This window comes from Conger conger, chromosome 7 (genome assembly GCF_963514075.1).
Source record: "Conger conger chromosome 7, fConCon1.1, whole genome shotgun sequence".
NCBI classification, from domain to species: domain Eukaryota; kingdom Metazoa; phylum Chordata; class Actinopteri; order Anguilliformes; family Congridae; genus Conger; species Conger conger.
In genome coordinates, this window is record NC_083766.1 from 31,119,775 (window position 1) to 31,140,429 (window position 20,655).

General features: G+C 44.4%; 2 protein-coding genes across 5 annotated transcripts in view; both read left to right on the top strand.

Annotated features, from left to right (window-relative positions):
• The window catches only part of LOC133132410 (protein phosphatase Slingshot homolog 1-like), a 35,352-nt gene extending 32,836 nt beyond the window's left edge, over positions 1-2,516 (top strand). For all 4 annotated transcript variants that reach the window (XM_061247848.1, XM_061247850.1, XM_061247846.1 and 1 more), the window contains one exon: positions 560-2,516. In XM_061247848.1, coding sequence (XP_061103832.1) covers positions 560-1,777 — 1,218 coding nt within the window. In that variant the 3' untranslated portion in view covers positions 1,778-2,516. The remainder of the gene's footprint in view (positions 1-559) is intronic.
• Positions 2,517-3,796: 1,280 nt separating this feature from the next.
• The window catches only part of coro6 (coronin 6), a 25,213-nt gene continuing 8,354 nt past the window's right edge, over positions 3,797-20,655 (top strand). The window contains exons 1-4 of the mRNA XM_061248408.1: positions 3,797-3,989; positions 11,875-12,077; positions 14,538-14,660; positions 20,109-20,238. Coding sequence (XP_061104392.1) covers positions 11,880-12,077; positions 14,538-14,660; positions 20,109-20,238 — 451 coding nt within the window. The 5' untranslated portion in view covers positions 3,797-3,989; positions 11,875-11,879. The remainder of the gene's footprint in view (positions 3,990-11,874; positions 12,078-14,537; positions 14,661-20,108; positions 20,239-20,655) is intronic.

Genomic DNA, 20,655 nt, shown 5'->3' on the forward strand with positions numbered 1-20,655 from the left:
CTGTGGCTGATGTACTGACGTTGTCCTGCCCATCGTTTACTCTGCTGAATGCTTCACAGGAGGTACACAGGTAGACTAAACTGAAGCCTGGATGCACATGATAATTATAGCTACTTCTGTTTTATTTATATTATAAAATAAGTGAAATCCAAAATGTAAAAAATATTTTTTTAAATCGTATGGTTATAACATAGCATATTTTCGTAGCTCTTGCCAGGTTCAAGTCATTGAGCAGTATCGACGATTAGACATGAGGCTGTAGCTCCTTCAGGGAGAGACCATTCTGAGTTTGTACAACAGTGCCACCTGGTGCCAGGAGGAGGTACTGCAGGCTGGTTGTGGATTAGCACTTACATAGTTCCTGCTTTGGTACACTTCCAGCTAGCCTCTGTGTTTTAGGGCCCTTGTCTGTTATGGCATTTGGAACCTAAGCAGGTGTGCAAGTTTTTGAACATATGGCAAAACTTTTGGTTGAACGTGTTTATTGGATATTAGTTTTTCGACAATTATAATGGATTCCTGTAATTAAAGTGTTTTCTCCCCCTCTCTCTCCCTCCAGGATCAGGACCCTGCCCCCCCCACAGAGAGCGGTGACAGGGCGGGGGGCCCCAGGGCCCAGCAGGAGAACGGGGTCTCTGTCCGGCACATGGTAACAGAACTGGAGTCCATATCGCACCCCGGCCCCGCCTCAGGCCAGCCCCAGCGCAGGAAGGAGGAGTTGGGAGAGGTGGGCGGGGCTGAGGAGGGGCCCCCAGAAGCGTCCTCGCCCCCCTCGCACCCGGACTCCCCCTCCACGCCGCCCTGCGAGTGCCCCTCAGGCTCCGTGCGCCGAGTCACAGAGCAGCTGGAGCAGAGGCTGAAACCCGCCCCCAGCCCCGCCCCTGCGGCCGAGCCCCGCCCCCCGCCCCGCCCCCGCCTCCACGCCGCGGGGAGCCGGGAGCCGCCCAAGGGAGACACGCCCTCGCCCGGGCCTCCCGGACCCCAGGGGGAGGAGGAGAAGGAGAAGGATCTGGGGCGGGGTTTAATGAGTGACACTGTCCCAGGGCCTTTCCTCCCTGTCTCTGACGAGGACGGTTCCGAGCCACACCCTGCCCCGTTGGACCCCCCCCTCTCCCTGTCCGTCCTGCAGCTGGAGGGCGTGACGGAGCAGGAGACCAGCACAGACGTGGTCCTGGAGACCCAGGGCACCCCAGAGGGGAGCAGGGAGGACCTGATGGCTGACTTTCAGAGCCCAGTGGGCAGGGTGGAGGTGCTGAGGGGGCGGGACCCGGGCGGAGCCTCGGAGGTGGAGGCCCGGATTCGGCAGGCGGGGCTGACACTGCCCTCCCTCATGAAGCGCTCCGCCTCCCTGGCCAAGCTGGGCTGCCTGGAGCTCAACCCCGACGACCTGAGCGAATGGGAGCCCGGCTCCGCCTCCCCGGACCCCCAGGAGCCCCGCCCCCAGCCCGCCCACGCCGGCCCGGACGACGCCCACAAAAAGCAGCGTGTGCTCCGCTCTGGCTCCGCCCCCTCCTCGCCCTCCTCGCCCTCCTCCCCGCCGTTCCCTGCTTTCGGGGCCCGCCAAAACCAGCCCTCGTCGCCCCCCTCTCCGCTGCCGGCTCCGCCCGGGCGGGGGGGCCTGGCCCGGGACGCCTCGGACTGCCCCCAGCCGCCCTCGTCCCCGCCCCTGGTCTCGCCGTCGGCGCGGCAACAGCACGGCAGGACGCACCCCCTGCGGCGGCTGAAGAAAATGGCGGACAGAAATCAGACGTACAGCTTCCTGTACAGCACCATGTGACCCGCGCCCGCCCTGCGCAGGGCCCAGAGAGAGGGGACAGAACTGCAGTGGAACTGCTCTGCGGGGCAATGCCACGTCCAGTCCGCACTGAACAAGCAAAACCACCCCGCTGTGTAGCGAGCACACATTCAGGTACCGCTGTCCAAGCCAAGCGACCAACCGCCTTTCCCTTTCTGTTTTCCGAGGCAGACCGTCAACCGCCAACCGTCACCAGAGACACTGCGAAGCGACGGTTGGCGGGTCTCCCTGCCTCTCCGCCTCGCGCCTTTACCGGTGGTAGAGGCAGCAGGTTGCGTTTCGGCGACGTCCACCAGACCTCGCTGTGGTAACTCTCTTTACCCCCTTACCTCTTTATCAACTGGAACGGGAGGCTCCATCCAGTCACGCTGGTTCCAGCCGTTTTCCTGCTCGTTTGTTTCGGAAAACACCCTGAGCTCTTACGACTCGTCGTTGGCGGCCCCAGGCGGGGCTCTGAGGGCATGGCTCTGAGGGCGTGGCTCTGAGGGCGTGGCTCTGAGGGCGTGGCTCTGAGGGCGTGGCTCTGAGGGCGTGGCTCTGAGGGCGTGGCTCTGAGGGGTCACTGCGTCGGGCCGCTAGGGCGTGGCGCTCGGTATGTTTGCCTGGTTAGTTGCGTGTTAAAGACGTGTGTGTGTGTACGTGAGCGTGTTTGGGATGCGTAGTCGTGTGTTTCGGGGTGTCTGTGTGTAGCTCCGTTGTCTTGACACTGTTGGTTGCTCTTGGGGGGGAGGGGGGCGGGAGTATGGGGGGGGGGTGGGAGGGTGTGGCGTCTGCGCTGCTATGATGGGTTCAGATGCATTGTGGGTATATTTGTACATTAATGCTGTTTCCCCCTTCAGGGTTTTTATTATTTTTATTGTATTTTTTTGTAAAGATTTTAATGAGCTGAAATAAGGGGCTTGTTTCTCAGACATGCACTTTACTAGTTTTTTGTTTTCTTCTATTGTTTTCTTCTTTTTTTATATGTGTGTTTGTACTTGGGAAGCACGTTCACTGTATGATGAAGGGTAGCCTGAGTGTAATTTTGTGTGCGCAGTGCATTAACAGAAATGTAAGTGAACTCTTCATTTTAAAGTCTGAAAGGTTAATATTTCTTTTTTATCCTGTTTTAGCTGTGAATATTAAAGACACAAAATGAAAAATCCCAGATGTCTTTTTTTGTTGTGTACTCTTAATAGAATGAACAACTGAACGTTTGCAATCACTTTCAAATGTGAAGAATGGTACCAGCAGATGTATTTGTAGTGTATTCAAGATTAAAGGTCATGCAGCTACTACTCAGGTTAGTATGCTGGAGGTCGGTTTAAACGTTTCCGAAAGTTAACCTCCTGAGCTGCAGCGACTGGAAATGGCCACTAGATGGAGACAAAAGACCATCATTTTAGATAGATGGATAGATAGATGTCGCAATGACCCTGCCATTCTACTGCATCTGCAGCGCTAGCTAATATTACAAATGATTCACAGTTGTGTATACATGTTGTTTTAGCTGGGAGTGTTTTAATTGATTGGTGGCATTTATTTAAATGCTTCCGTACCTGCATACCACAGTAAATGCCAGTTCGGAATCTTATGCGTTCAAAAGACCTCCTGATGGCATTCTAAACTCTCAGCCAATGTTACAACGCTGTGAATAGCATGCGCTGGCAAGTTCCCACTATTTAATGTGGCCTATACCGTAACATGTTGGTGATGTTTTAACTTTGCAAAAGTTGGACAAACTTTAGTTTTTGCACTTATCTATGCTCGTTCCTGGCGATTATGATTCCATATGAATCCTGTTCATTTTACACAGTGCCCAATCTTGATACAGTTCTGTCGCGCTCGATAACACCTGACCTCAGGAAAGGTCCTCAGCATTAACCGTGTCACTGACGCGAGGCACTGTCCCGGCACCGCTAGGGCTGCAGCTCTTCGGAAAATAGACGCATCGTGCCTCGATCAAGCGCTTATCCAACTCTCACACCCCTCCCCTTTCTCCGTCCCCCATTCTCTATTCGCCCTCTGCGCAGGGGTACTGTACGTAGTTGAATCTCAGTCCTGCCCGGAGAGCCACCGCCACCTACACCAAACTGGACTACTGGGACTCTATTACACGAATAAATCGACAGTAGAGGGGGAGAGAAATAGAGCAAGAAAGCGAAGGAGGTAGAATTGGAACGGTGAACAACCCATAAATATTCCAAAATCCGAGGTGAGTCAAAGCAGAAATAGTTTTTTTTATTTATTGGGCTACTCCTGCCGTCACTGCAGTGGCTTGGAAATGTGTCTGAATCTATGCACGTTCTGAGGTAGTGTGCGTTTTTGGGTAATGCAGAGTGTATGCTACTTTTAACATTGTGACTGCGCACTTTTTCGTAGGAGAGATAGGCTGTAGCTTGCCATCATAAAACCGTCAGACCGTACCGGCAACTGACTTGGGATCAGGGGAGGTGCAGTCTTAATCGTGGCAGGTGTCCAGGTGTTGCGGGGGGGAGGACACTTATAGACCCTTTGTCGGATGATATTATTTTACATTACATGCAGAGGTGGTTGGCGCTTAAGCTTGATCTGTTTAATCGACTCCATTGGGAAACGGAAAGGGAGAGAGACTGGGGACTGAGACTGGTATTTCTATATTAGGAAAGTGACCATAGCATTCTCTCCTCCCTGCTTCATACGAGGTGCGGTGTGCGGAGCGGCAGTGTGACAGCAAAAGTCTTCATATGTTTCCCTGCAATTTGCAACACTAAAAGAAGTTGGCGTTTCATTGGGTATAGGTTTTTTTTTTAAATAAATCGTTATAATATATTTTTTTCACCACTACGTGATATAGAAAAAGCATAGCCTACTTAAGTGTTGTGTGTTAGCTGACACCAGGTGTCTCGGTCGATGAAAGCCGCATGTTGAGCGTGTAGGCTACAGTTTGAAGTTGGCTACAACTGTTGAGTAGCCTCCTAACGGATATAAAACATGTTTACTGTGAAATTGCCGCGCTTACAGACTTGAGGCTCACTTCACATACTAGTAACCAACTATATACCGATATCCGCTATGTAGATCAATGTTGTGAGCAATGTTGCGGTTTGACTCTTCAATTAACAAAATAATGCCCGAATCATAATATCAATTTATTATGATTAAATATGCTGGCAAAGGAGACCAAAATGGGTTCAACCATTCTATTAATGTCTCTCACAGTTAATCTCCAGCATGTTCAAATAATCAGTAGGAGGAGTGACAGAGCATGCGTGTAAGTGGAGGGGAGTATCTAAATGGTTTATATTACATTATTGTCCACACTACTTGCTTGAGCCTTACTTTTTAATGATCGTGCACTAATAAAGTTTCAGAACTGCTAATCGCTTATTCGCTTCATAAAATATGTACAGAACAGTCCATAAGTAATTGGACAGTGGTACAATATCTGTTCTTTTGGCTCCAGCAGATTGGATTTAAAAAGGAACAATGGATACGACGTTAAAGTGCGGACTGCCACCTTTAATTTGGTATTTACATCCATATCGGGTTATCCATGGAGGAATATAACATCCTTTTATACAATTTTAGGGGACAAAAACTAATTGGACAGTTGGGACACAACTGTTTCTGATTAGTCAGGTGGAATCAATCACATCTTTAGTCATGGAATAAGTGATTCTAGGCTTTTCAATCACTTATTCCATGCACTTTGATTTTTATATGGGGGCGACATTAGCTCAGGAGGTAAGAGTGGTCGTCTAGCAGTCGTAAGATTTCCGGTTTTATCCCCAGCCATGTGTGTCGAAGTGTCCCTGAACAAGACACCTCACCCCCAGTTCCCAAGGGGCTGATGGAGTTCCCTTGCATGGCAGCCTATTGCTGTCGGTGTGTGAGTGTGTGTCTGAATGGCTGGATGAGAGGTATCAATTGTAAAGTGTTTTGGATAAAAGCTATATAAATGCAGTCCGTTTACCATGATTGCTTTTATAGGCATTCATCAACATGAGGACCAGAGTTGGGTCAAGGAAGCTGTTATCAGGGTGTGATATAAGAAAAAACAGTCAGAGATATAGGCCAAACAATAGGCCTCCCAACATAAACATAAAAATAAAAAAACATAAACATAAAAATGAGCTGGTGAGCTCAGTAATTGGGGATGGGGACAGGGATGGTAGGCCAAGGAAGACCTCTCTAGCCGATTACCAAAAATTCTCACCATAATGAAGGAAACCCGCCCCCCCCAAACACCTGTCCGACAAATCAGAAACACTCTTCAGGAGGCAGGCGTGGATGTGTCAGGAACTACTCTCCGCATAAGACTTGACAAACAGATCTACAGAGGCTACACCGCAAGGTGCAACCGGTGATGAACTGCAAAAACAGGATGGCCAGGTTACAGTTTGCTAAGTAGTACCTAAAAGAGCCGACAGAGTTCTAGAAAAAGGTCTTGTGGACATGTGACACCAAGATTGACTTGTATCAGAATGATGGCAAGAGCAAAGTGTGGAGGCTAAAGGGAACTGTCAAGAACAAAGTACTCCCCCCTCATCTGTGAAACGTGGTGGTGGCGGTGTTATACTTTGGGCATGTATGGCTGCCACAAGTGCTGACTCACTTGGCTTAATTGATAATGTAACTGCTGATAGCAGCAGCGGAATGAATTCTGAAGTGAACAGAAGCTTCTTATCTGCTCATGTTCAATCAAATGCCTCCAAACTCATTAGACGGTCCTTCATCCCACAGCAAGGCAATGATCCCAACACGCACCAGTACCCTGTTCGAAACAAGTTGTTTCATTAAGCCTATTGTTTGGCCTATGTTTCTGACTATTTTAATCTTATTTATAAGCCCTGGCTTCCTTAGCTTTCACTAGCACAACATTGGTCCTCGAATAACATACTCCAAGTACAATCAAAAGCTAGAATCAAGACTACATACTGAAATATACCTGCAGGTAAGGAAGCAATTGTATACACCCAACTATTCAGAAACCGCTGCGGAGCCAACTGCCATGCTGAAAAAACAGCTCAAGCAAGAGTATGAACCAGCTACCAGCTCCATACTCAACATGGTTTGACCAGCTCAAGATATGTTTTGAAACAGCTGGTAGCTGGTATTTCAAGCTGGTCATAGCTGGATTTTACACCAGGGTGTCCAATAAGTTTTGGTCCCCTAAATTTGTATAAAACAGTATTTTATTCCTCCATGGATCACTTGATATGGATGTAAATTATTAAGTGAATCTGTACTTTAATGTCACATTCATTGTTTAATTTCAAATCCAATCTGACGGAGACCCAAAAGTACAGACCCAAAAGAAGATAAATTGTACCACTGTTCAAATACATTATGGACTACACTGTAGGACAGTACTAGGTTTTCAACCCCACTCCCCTCTCCACTTTGTGTTGTGCTCACTTGTCATTGCTGGTATGGAAAGAGTTCAGTTATGTGTGTGACACAACAGACAACTATTAATATCCGTCCTGATGCCAATGAAAGCTGTAGAATGCATCTCCTGTGGGTGTGTGGCTCCTGCTGTCTGTGCTTAACAACACAACCGGCTCCTCTTCTGAGTTTTATGATTTGATGACTTAACTGGCTGACCGGGGGAGCTGTGACCGCTGATTTTCTCAAGGCGACCTGTCAGCGGTCAGCACACGTGAAAGCAAATTTTAGACAACACGCAATGACTATAATGTAGCAGCAGCACACGTGAAAGCAAATTTTAGACAACAACCAATGACTATAATGTAGCAGCAGGTTACACAATTTCCTTGTTAATAATAATACAAGATTATATTTCTGATTTCTAAAATAAAATAAAATAAATATAGCTCTTTAAAAGAAGTAACTGTATCCCAGTAACTAGCTACCAAAATATTGTTGATGTCATGCTCGGGGTATAGATCGTAACTACCATGACATGTTTTAGTACACTGCCTGATGGAACCTGTGTACTGCAGGCAATTTATTATGATTTCTCAGTTGCTACATGTTATCACGTGATACTTTACAAGGAACGGAGGTTCCCTGGCGTCCTTGCCTGCCTCACACCCTCAGTTTGGACACGAACATTTCAAAGTGATTCCTTCCTCTCTGTTTCTGTGTGCGGCGAGCATTCTGGTGCAAAAATGAGTACTTGGCAACATCCAGGTGGGCTATATCCATATCCTCCATGAGTATGATTACTGTTGTTAGCATGATGATGATTTCTGTTGTTGTTTTAGTTATCTCTGGAAGAACCAGATCCACCAGAACATTAATGGTCAAGAATGGTGAAATTACTAACAAAAAATGCACTGTATGTGTACAAATATATTTATTATTTCAGGCTAGTAACATTGTACTTTGAAATCCTGGTATTTTCTGTCAATGAATGCGTTTAATGGAGATTTAAGTTACAGACAGACAATATGGTAAGGATTATTACTTAGGTTTTTGTTTGGCAGCTGAAAGATTATTTTTACACATCAGTTTGTTGTAGCAGTAATGGCTCGCACTGAGAACCTCGTTCAATGGTGTGGTGTGAGAGGTTCATGTTGGTAGGATTCTAACCTATACCACTGTTGCATCGATCACTTATGCATTTATCTATTCAGACAATTCTGTTTAATAGTACCCAGCTTATCTTTTTCTGTGTCGTTGTTATGTATTTTTAGCTGCTACTTTTTACATCTTACTCTGTTTATATTTCAATAAGAAACATAGCTGAGCAAACCTCTTTTAGTTACTGCATGTGATCCACTATAACACAACATTTGGATTCCATCAACATTTGTGCTTAATATTGACCAAGTGAATTGTGGTCCTTGTTTTTTTTGGGGGGTTTTTTTTCACTTTTTCCCGCTACAAATTCAGTATCATGAGTATCATTTGGGTTGCTGTGCATAGCTAAGAACAGATATCTGTCTCATGATTGCTGACTTGTTCTACTTTGATTTGATATTTGAAAGTAGAACATTGGTTGTAGAAAACAGTTTTGTTGGAACAATACTCAAATGAATGTCATGAGACTAAGCTATCTCTGAAATGCACACATCCTGTTGTCAACTGCATAGCAATATAATGGTTTGTATTCTCTCTGCTATGCGTTCTCTTTTTTTCATCTTTTTCCCTTTCACAGTTAGGTTGAGTTTTGACTTTATGTTTTGTAGTTATTTCATCTGTCTGTCTGTCTGTCTGTCTGTCTGTCTGTCTGACAAAGGATATTACATGTCTCCCCAGTTTCACTCGGGGCCAAGCTAAGATGACAGATGTTAGTGTACAAAAGTAGAAAGGTTGAAACCAGAACGTGTTTAGGCTATATTAAAACCAACTCCAACGTCATTTTGAAATCAATTGCACAAGTCTCTGTTGGGGCACCAATCAGCTTGTCAAGCCTAGCATTGACTATTGTGAGCCTCAACCTTGCTAGTTTGACACAGGGATGAAACCCTTATAACACACTATCACTAGCTGCTCACTAACAAAATAGGGATTTAAGAAAGTAGCCCACCCTGGGGGCGCAGATGGGCCCAGATGACGTTCAAACGTAAATTTGGGAGGAGCATGAAATACAAAAGTGGTTCACAGCTTGGCTCGATCATTGTCAATTTAGCATTTGATCACACATTAAGGAAATAAGGGGAGCTGGCATAATTATCAGTTCCTCAAGTAAGCCGGTATAATTGCCCGTTTATATTGTGGGGAAACTGGCCTGCAACTGCACTATGCAGTGAGGAAAAGGTGAAATAAAGGTGGACCATTCAAACAGATGAATGGTCATTTCATGCTTTATTACAATCAAATTCTAGGCTACCACACAGAGTAAGAATAGCAAATGAATCCTTAAATAGGCTACAAAATCTGCTCAATCTCCCTGAATTATGTGTAGGCTACGCCAACTGTTTTAATTATTTTTACAATAATGCAGCAAACTACTTGGCTAGCATTAACACAACAAGCTATATTCAGTTACATTACATTACATTATTGGCATTTGGCAGACGTTCTTATCCAGAGCATCATACAGTTGATTAGACTAAGCAATGCAGGGTTAAGGGCCTTGATCAAGGGTCCAACGGCTATGCAGATCTTATTGTGGAAACACTGGGATTAGAACCACCGACCTTGCGTGTCCCAATCATTTACCTTAACCACTACACTACAGGCCGAGTTCATTTTTCTATTTAAACCTGATGAATAATTCAATAGCTGGGGACTTACAGAGGGTTTTTTAAATTTTTGTTTTATTGATACATTTTTTATAAAAGCTTTTACTATGTATATGCCGGAAAAGTTTTTTTTTTTTTTTTGCTATTTTTCCACAGAAAATACCCCAGCTATTTTTGTTAAGAAGCACCAAGTACAATTTGGTAGCTACAGTATATCTATGTGCCAAAATCGCTCTTTTCACCTGTGGTGCCTGGCCTTAAAGGGAAAAGAGTATCTCTTGTAACAGCGGAATATTTGCTTGTAAAATACCGTATATAACCTAATAATTGTACATATTCAAATAAAATAGGTTTTCACTATGGGCAAGTTATTGAAGAACTGGACAAAAGGGAAATTACAATGTGAAATGTACGTATAGTCTATCCTTAAAAAAACAAATTTGACTGCTTTAAGATCTATTTTTGTTTAATTTTAATGGTACATTATATTTGTGTACCATGCATAATTCCCCCACATATTTCATAGGTTTTAACACAGTAGCCTCAATGCTACACTTGTGCCCTTCAAATAGGCTACTGCCATCATCCAAGTCTCTAAGGTGTGCATTGCCACCAAGTTATAAGGCTTTATTTAGTAAAAGCAGGGAGGAAAACTTGCCTTTTATTTCAGTAAAAGGAGAAATGTGATATGACTGAAACCTGAATTGAAAAACTTTTGAATGGTATTTTTACATTTCACGAGTCTTGCTGAGTTTCAAAGGATATGAGGTGGGCACTGAATGCTGTTTGTTGTGTGACCATATACACTAGTGCAAAAGTGTTGTGCCACACGCCAATGCAACCATAACGATCTTTTCTACGGTAATTATCATCATATTCTGATGAGTGAATCACTAGACGCTGGAGGATTCTGTGATTTATTTTAGTGCATCTGAAACTTTTACAATGTTTTTGTGTGTTTCCATGGGTAAGAACATGAATTTGTCTCATTTAATAAACTTTGTGGAATGTGGGATTCAGTGCCTCCAGATCCACGCCAGCTCATATAGTCGGGGAACATGTTTATTCACTCTCAACATTTTTATTCTCACCCCTCTCTGCCTTGTGTATGGTTTCTGTACTTTACATCCAGTTCAGGCGTTTCCCACAGGGTCACAAATGAGCCACCCTCACTGAACCCCCTGTGATAATCTCAAAAGATCTATTGATTTTAAGCAATCAACATTTGTCATGTAGAAGCAACTTGTCACTCATCAATAAATCAGCGAATAACTGTTTTCTGACTTCTCAGTCCAGATTTATTTAGTCTACACCATTCGTTTTACTACAAAACACATCATCATTTTGCCCAAAACGTTGATTATGATTTCATAACTGGTTTATAACACAACCTTTTTACCCTGATGATGTTCCACTTTTATAAAAATATTAAAAAGGGCAGGGTTTTTTTTTTTTCTTACGACAGGGTCACTTTGGGAAAAGTCAATCAAATGTCATGCTGAAAAAATGACATGTCAGGTGCTTGTAGTGATGTTAAACTCAGGATGGGGCCATTTGTACCCTGGGGAAACAGGAGGCTTAAATATGCTTTTTGGCATTACAACACATAGGCATAGTACTGCCAAAGCAAACATTTACATCAGGGGTGTCAAACTAAAGTCACATGGGGCTGCAGTGCTTGCTGGTACTTGTAGTTTCCTTTCAATCAGCCATCCCATTAAGGCCTTGAGAACAGGGTGTGTGGACTATTTAGCCAATTAAGGAATGAAATGAAGCATTAGTGCTGAAATACAGAGAGAACCAGGAGACCCTGTGGCCCTCCAGGACTGTATTCTGCCACCCGTCACTTACATGAAATGTGACTCAGCAATAAGAATATCAGCTACATTAGACACTCATATTTACTCCTCTCTGCTTCTCTCTCACACCCCTGTCTCCTCTTCCTCTCTCTCTGTGCGGCAGGAGTGATGAGCCGCAGTATCGTACGTCAGAGTAAGTTCAGACATGTCTTCGGCCAGGCGGGCAAGGCGGAGCAGTGCTATGACGACATCCGTGTCTCCAAGGTGACATGGGACAGCTCCTTCTGCGCCGTCAACCCCAAGTTCCTGGCCGTGATCGTGGAGTCCAGCGGCGGGGGAGCCTTCCTGGTCATGCCGCTCTCAAAGGTAGCGTGGGATTGGCTGCCGCGTCGTCATGTGATTTTGGGCCCTAATATGGCCGCTTAGTGCTCAGATGTGACCATTGCTTTGAATTCTTATTTTATTTGACTGTGACTGCAAATAAACATTGCTGAATTTAAACCCAAGGAACTATGCGTGTTTATAGGCAGAGATGATTTCCAAACCGGTCCCTTACTGGGCATTGATAGCTTCTCTAAGAACAGGAATAGTACATTTGGCATTGGCATTTCACTTAAAATAAATATATTTATGGCGGCTTTATCCAAAGCGCTGTACAATTGATGCTTTTCATTCACCCATTCATTCACACACCCACACCAACGGCAATGGGCTGCCATGCAAGGTACCAACCAGCTCGTCAGGAGCATTTAGGGGGTTAGGTGTCTTGCTCAGGGACACTTCGACACTTCAAACCAGCAACCCTCCAACTGCCAGACGACTACGCTTACCGCCTGAGCCAATGTCACCCCCCATTTGCGATATACTGTCCATGTATCATTTTTAAATATGGGTATTTGTACAATGCATGATTTAAAAAATGGGCCATTACTTTCTAGCGGTTTCCGTAGTTCCGCTAAGCCGCGCAGCTGTCGTGCACCTGTGTGTCAGTCTGTTGCTCCTCTGTGTGTCCCTGTCCTGTGCTGCCAGATTCATGCCCCCGCGTGTGAGCAGAAACAGATAGGCCCAGAGGATTAATGCCCCCATGGTGTAAGTGCAGCATGGCCTCCGAACCGGCACGACAAACTCTTCGACCAAAAATATACCGGAAAAAAACTAAATCCCTGTCAGCATATGACATTTAGTGAAGGCAGCTGTTTCCTAATTCTCCTATTTGCCTCTTTAATAATTACCGGGGGGTTTTGGATGATTAACTGAACCATGTGAATATGTCGGCAGTGCAATCAGAGAAAAACGTCTGAACGCGTAACTGCGTTCCTCAGCAGTAATCCGGGTACATGTTGACAGGCACTGTTGGTCTAGGTTAGCTCTGTCATGGTATACCAGGGGGGTCTGGGGACAGTCTGCGGCCCACTGGGATGCACTCTACTTCCTTCCTTCATTTAGAAAAGCGAGAAAGAAAGAGAAGAAAAAGGAGAAAGGCACATAAAAAACCTTTCCATCGATTATGCAGTTTTGTTCCCTTTCTTCCCCCCTTCCTCTGCCTCCTGTGTTCCCTCTCAGTGCCCCATACTGCGGGGGGTGGAAAGATATCACTGGGGTTCGGGGAGAGAGAGCGCTATAAATACTCACCTCGGTGCTGCTGCACCCCCACCCGCGTCGCGACTACCCCCACGTTCAATCTTCTCCCAGCAAAAAAAGAAAAAGTGCCTTTTCATCGCCTCATCACGGAGCTATTAATACACCGCGGCCGGGGGGCAGGGGGAGGGGGAGGGGGAGGGGCGGCCGGTCTGGAGCGGACACATGTTCGCACTGACAGACAGGAATAGGTGGCATCGCAAGGAAATGACATCAGCAGTCAGGGATGACAGGCAGCTGCGGTGGCTCTCCCAGAGACCGGGGGAAGAACACGGGGGCTGTCTGTCTCCTGCTAGGTGAAGTGCATCCAGGGATAGCAGCATGGAGGACTAAACACACGCATGTGCGCACACACATTCGGAACAGGCGCAATGCTGTAAGTGCACTCACGATACCTGGCTAAACGGAGTGTTTAATGGGAGACATGGTGTGCACATGTACAGTACTGGCACAAATTATGGAAATAATGTGCTCAAAGAACTAGGGTGTTTCATAGAGTCATTTTTATCTGTAAAAATATACAGTATTTGACACAATTACCTTCTTGACCACAAGTGTATAAAGTATACATGCCAAAAAACTTTTTTGTTAGATTTATTTGATAATATGTGCACGCACTGTATGTTTGTGGGTGTGTTTGTATTCATATACAAGTAGATGTAATAAAGTAAAAAAAGGTCCTAATAAAGTGTTTTTCAAGCTGAAATTCCCAACAGTAAGATACATTAGACTGCTGTTAGAAATGTAGTGTTTCCATAATTTGGGTCAGTACTCTGATATACTCTTATAATCTTTATTTGGGTCAGCAATATTATATAGTATCATATTTTATGAAAATGTTCATAACACGTACAATGTTTGGCTGTATATGTATATCTACATAAGGGATAGTACGTTTCCAGTGGGTGTACTATTGAATTTCTGTAGAGGAAGAAGAATTGGGTTTAGTGGTAGGTGTGTTGTCAAAAGGATAGCGGTAGAGTGACTGTCCTAAAATAAATACATTGAGACATCAGACACTTTTCCTTCAGGGCTCATATAAAGGCTAATGTGCAGTGCATTACTGGCATGGGCCCAGTGGTGTGGCAGTGTATTATTGTCATTGTGTAAGGGCCAACAGTGGTTGAGGGCGCGCGCGTGTTCGTGGGCTTGGCGCTCAGTGTAACGGTGTTCCTCGTTGTGTTGCAGACAGGTCGTGTGGACAAGAACTACCCCCTGGTGGTGGGGCACTCAGGCCCAGTCCTGGACATCGACTGGTGTCCCCACAATGACAACATCCTGGCTAGCGCCTCCGAGGACAGCACCGCCATGGTAACCCACTGACCGATCTGTCTGTCGACCAATCAGTCAAGCTGAATCAGCAACAATATTATGAATCCTACAGTAAATCAAGAAGGTGTTGCAAATGATAACAATACAGATTATTTATGTTTGTCTTGACAGGTGTATTGCTGTGCAAAGGCACATTGAGTCTGTCTTTCTCTCTCTCTCTCTCTCTCTCTCTCTCTCTCTCACTCTCCCCTCTGTTTCTGTCCCTCTCTGTTGCCATGTTATTGTTTTGCCGTTACTGTGTGAACTTTTTTGTTGTTGCCGGTTGTTGACAGCACTATTAAGGGTAAACCCGGCGCTGGCAGCAGCCGCCATTGGTTGCTCACTGACCCTCAAAGACTGGAATAGAGACATAGACACACTCACTGGGACACACAATGTGTGAGAGATGAAAAAGGAGAGAGAGCAAGACATACAGGACAGATGATGATGACAGTTGATTCTGCTTCTAGCTGAGGAATTGCATTGGCTCATATCTGTAAGGTTATACACATTGGTGTGGTTGGAGTGTTGCAGGACAGCACTAACAGAAAACAGCAATACTCACATATGAAGGCATCCCACTCATTCTAGCCATGTGGGCTATTTTGGGGAAACGCAGCTGGTAGACAAAGTGGGCTGTGTGTGTGTTCTGCTTCACAGCGACCCTGAAATGCCACAGCTCCCAGAATGACAAGAAGTAAGCTGTAGTCCGTCCTCCATTACATTACATTACATTACCGTCACTTAGCCGGCATTCTTATCCAGAGCATCATGGAGTGTCTCCAGAAGTGGAGATGGTCCCCACCAAGGACAATATCACCAAGAGGAACTACTTGTATGGTAACTGAAGGAGGCAAAACTAGACAGGTGACCTGTCCTTACACAGCTATAGTTTACCAAAACATTATCTCAAAAGGAAAGAGAAAGAAAGAAGGAATCAGGGGAACCATAGACAAACATGTTTAGTGTTAAATCATATGGTACATACGGCTTATACTGCGTTGCCTGGCTGAAATGCAGAATCATGCAGTTCATGAACGTTCTAACGTTGCACGACATTGGCTATGGTCGTTTAATTTAAAATATATTTAATTTATGAAGTATAAACCAAATGTCACTGCGACCAGCGATGTCACTCGAGCCCAGGTATAAACCAGGCTTAAGACTACATTATGAAACTTTACTGCAAAGGTGAGCCTTCAGTCTGTTTTGGAATATGGGCAGGGTTTTTCATGGCCCTGACTGTTAATCCCACCAATGTGGGGTCAGAACAGACCGGAGACGTGACCTGGAAATGCAGTCACACAGGGCCTGATGTCCAGATGTAGAAGCATGTAGGGTCTGATGATCTTTTGAAGACCTAACAGCTAGGGCCCCAAAAGATTGTCTCATTGGGAAAGATGTCACATTGGGACCCACCTCCCCAGAAAATCCTATGTTGTAATATTTCGTGAGGGTCCCGGCCAGTAAACGCCCTAACTCAACACCTCTTACGGCACAACTATATAATGTTGCTGTTCCCATTAGTTGCTCGATAAGCTAGCACCAAGGCTTTGAATTTCATACAAGCTGGTATAGGTAGCTAGCTGAGGCAAATGAGAAGGGCAGTGACATGGCTGAGCCTGAGGACATTATGTGACATCATTCAACATTAAGGAAGCTGCAGAGTGAGCCCTATTAGCTGCTAGTAATGGATAGTCGTGGAGTCGGCCATACGATACTTTGTAGAGAAGAAAATAATATATAGGATTTAGAATCATTTGATTGTTTTCTCTTTTTCAATCATAATTATATTACCAAACTGCCTATGAGGAGAGGACACTAATATAATCTGTGCAGAACAGCGTTGTTTGATTTGTATTTCTTTTTTGTATTGCAATAACCATATGAACAATATGTTGGGTTTATTCAGTAACATATTTATGTAGAAAATATTGTGTGTGTGTCACTGATTAAACTTTATTTCTACCAAATATCAGAGTCAAACACACATGCACACACCCACGCACACACAAACATACACACATGCACACACTCAAACAGATACGCACACGCAGACATAACACACTCTCTCCCACAAACACACACACACATTTGGGGCCCTTTATGGTTTTTGTTTAACTGCGGTCTCAAATAAAGGAGGATGTTGTGTGTTGGTGGGTATTCACAGCTGCCCCACTTTTCACAAAGCTGAGACACAATTGTAATGCTGCCCTTCAGATCCTGAGAGATTATTAACATGGATGCTCCAGTGCTGTGTCAGACTGATTGGCAAAGGATAGCAGAGGCATATGACCTGATAAAGCACATTACTCAGAATGACAAGGGTAACCTACATTGGCAGTTTTAAACAACCTATGCGCTGCCTATAACAGACAGTAACATAAATGCCAGTGCATGTCTTTGCATGGGGGGATGGCAAACTCAGCCTTCTTGATTAGCTACTTGCCTGTTTATTTGCACCCATGCAATCCTTTTAAAGTTACTGGCCCTTTACTGTATTTCCTCAGAGCAATTATGTCAGAGCAATTGCATTCCTTTTATACATAGCAGAAGTAGATTGGACAGTTGGCTTCTCAGCTGTTTCTGAGTAGTCAGATGTATTAAGGCACGTCCTTATTGCAGGTATAAGTAAACTTATAGTCTTGATTCAAGGCTTCTAGACTGCCTTTGGATTCTGTAATTGCCCAGAGTTGTGCCAATGACAAGGAATGAGGTTGAGAAATAGGCCATAGGCCAAACAATAGGCTTCCCAAAACAAACGGTTTGGAACATCATTAAGAAGCAAGAAAGCACTGGCGTATGTTTGGGATCATTGCCTTGCTGTGGGATGAAGCACTGTCCAATGAGGGGGCAATTGATTGAACTTGAGCAGATAAGGTGCCTCTGTACACTTCAGATTTCATTCTGCTGCTGCTACCAGCAGTTACTGTACAACACCCTCACCACCATGTTTCACAGATGGGAGGGGGTGCTTTGGTTCTTGGGCAGTTCCTTTTAGCCTCCACACTTTGCTCTTGCCATCTGATACCAAGTCTGTCCACAAGACATTTTTCCTGAACTCTGCTGGTTCTTTTAGGTACTACTTGCAGTAGCAAACTGTCACTGCCACACCCACGCCTGTCTCCTGAAGAGTGTTTTGGCAGGTGTCAGGCAGGTGTTTGGGGTTTTTCTTCATTATGGTGAGATTTCTTCGGTCATCAACTATAGAGGTCTTCCTTGGCTTACCAGCCCCTTTGCCATGACTGATTTTAGTAAGTCTATTGTTTGGCTGATGTCTCTGACTCTTTCTTCCCATAATTTCTCAGCCTCACAATGGCTTCCTTGACTTCCATTAGCATAGCTCTGGTCCTTATGTGAACAAACTTATGTAAAAAAATAAAATAAAAAATAAATAGAGGCACTTTAATCTCATATTCATTGCTTAATTGCAAATCCAATGGTGGTGTACAGAGCCAGAAGAAGATAAACTGTACTCCTGTCTGTAATACTTATAGGCTGCACTGTATGTACAGTTTCATATTTTACATGTAGGTTAGACACTTATAAAATAGAATTCAGCCGTGCATATTCACTGCCAATTAACAATGGAAACTGGTGCAGCTGGCCCGGGGCCATCTGTCCTCCCTTGACGTTTCATCAAAATACTGTCCTCTAATTAGACAAAAACGCTCAACTTTCAGAGCTGACGGTTCTCACATATCCAGTGCTTTTCAAGTCTTTCAACAGCCTGGTGATATAGTTGCGCCACTGGCCTTGTATTGTACTGTATTATACGTATTTTCAAATAATTCCATTAAATCAAATACTTTGTATTTTTGTATTTGAAAGTTATTCCAAATGCACTGCAGATACTTTAAATACTCAGTATTTGTAAATGCTCATTTCTGAAAAAGTATTTAAAAGTCGTGAAAATATGTACAGGTCTGTGTGTGTGTGTGTGTGTGTGTGTGTGTGTGTGTGTGTGTGTGTGTGTGTGTGGTTTTTGTAATAATAAGGCAGAACCAGAATACTGCAGGGATGGGTGGGTGTGCTGTCTGACACTATGAAGAGAATGCATAGAAATAATTTAATATACTTTATACAAGCATTACAAGACATCAGAATTATTCAGTGTTAAAGGCCCTTTTGGAAAGATATGCTTCCATTAGGGATTTAAAAAGGGAAAATGAGAAAATACGCTTTCATCTGTATGGGAAGTGTATTCCAGTGCTTAAGCGCTGTTGACCAAAGACCTCTGGTCAACATGGCCATAGTCATTTTAGTCATAGGCACAGCAACTGGTGTCTGAGCTGACTAATGCAGTTTTGGGCAGAACCGTGGAGAGCCTATGTTAGGGTAAGGACCTTTAAGTAAGTATGTTCTGTATGGGGACCCTTGGGAAAGCAGTGGAGATTAAACAGAAGAGGGGTAATATGATCCTGATGGGAGGTGCAGGAGGACTGTGGCAATACCTGCATCTGTAAAATGAGTCTGGATGGAGCTCCCACCAGTAGAGCATTAATAGACACATCCTATATGTTTAAGATGGAGGAAAGGAAAACTGGAGTTAGCAGCTAGAGTTAGCTGACCATGAAGTGGCTCCAAGCCACAGACAGTGCACTGATGGTTTGACAGCATTTCTAAAATAATAATGTGGTATAATGAGTCATTTGATAGCCTACTCAGCCTGGTCAAAATAGTTTTTTCATGTATTATTTCAGTGTCGCTAAACTGATGGCACAGGCAATTAAATATATTTTACATATTAGTATTTAAAAAAAGGAAATACCCTTCAAGTAACTTCAAACATAGCTCATACAGTGGCTTACTGTCACTGTTTGGAATTACTTTGTGAACAAAGTAGCTTTGCTTAAGACCAGGAAACCCCAAATGCCCCTATAGCAGCTGTAAAGCTAGCAGGTTGTCATAGACTTCTGTACTGTCTAAAATTAATTTAATTGGACACAAAACTGTGCCAATCCAAAATGTATGAACTGAAAAAAACAAAAACAGAAAGTGTTTACACTACACCTCTGTAGCACTAGAGGGCAGCAATGTGGAACTTTTAATAAAATATTGTACACTCAAGGCTGGTTTTATTTTGGTATTAATTTAAGGCCTCCTGTTATTTTCAGCATCAGTCTGACACCATTCAGTGTTTGATGTCTCTTGAAAAGTTAACCTTATTTTTTGGACTTGGTACATTTTCCTAATTTCCTCAAATAAACAGTAGACATGCAATAAGCATAATTATGTTTTCTGTTCTGTACAAACTTTGGACAAAGGTGTTGTGTGGGATCACTATGACCCCAGGCTCTGAAGGAGTAGACAACATAAGAGAACATACTTATTTATTTTTTGTCTCTGGTTTTTGTGGGTGATTCTGACCCTTTCTCATACAGATTTGTTTGCTTATACAGTGTATAGAATGTCTAGTCTAGTATATGTGTTTGTTTATCTCTGTAGGTTTGGCAGATCCCGGACCATACCCCCATACGGCCGCTTTCTGAACCCATCGTGACCCTGGAGGGGCACTCCAAACGCGTGGGAATCGTCATCTGGCACCCCACCTCCCGCAACGTCCTCCTCACTGCAGGTACGCATCATCTTACCTCAGGAAAACGCTCGCCTATATACGCCTTCTCACTTCAGGAAAAGCCCTCGGCTGTATACACCTGCTTACCACAGGTAAACACTCACCTGTACATACCCGTCTCATCACATGTAAAGCCTCCTGCAAACATCTTCTCGCCAAACATAAACCCTCCCTTTGTGCGCACCTCACCACAGATAAACTGTCCCTTGTACTTCCGTTCACACCGCAGGTAAACCTTCACCTGTACTCATCTTCTCACAAAACATAAACCCTCCCTTAGTACACACCCTGTCACCACAGGTGAACACTCACCTGTACACACCACCTTACCACACGTAAACCCCCCTGCGCACACCGTCACACCTCAGGTAAACCCTCCTGTACACACATTCTCACCACTGGTTAACCCTCACCTCA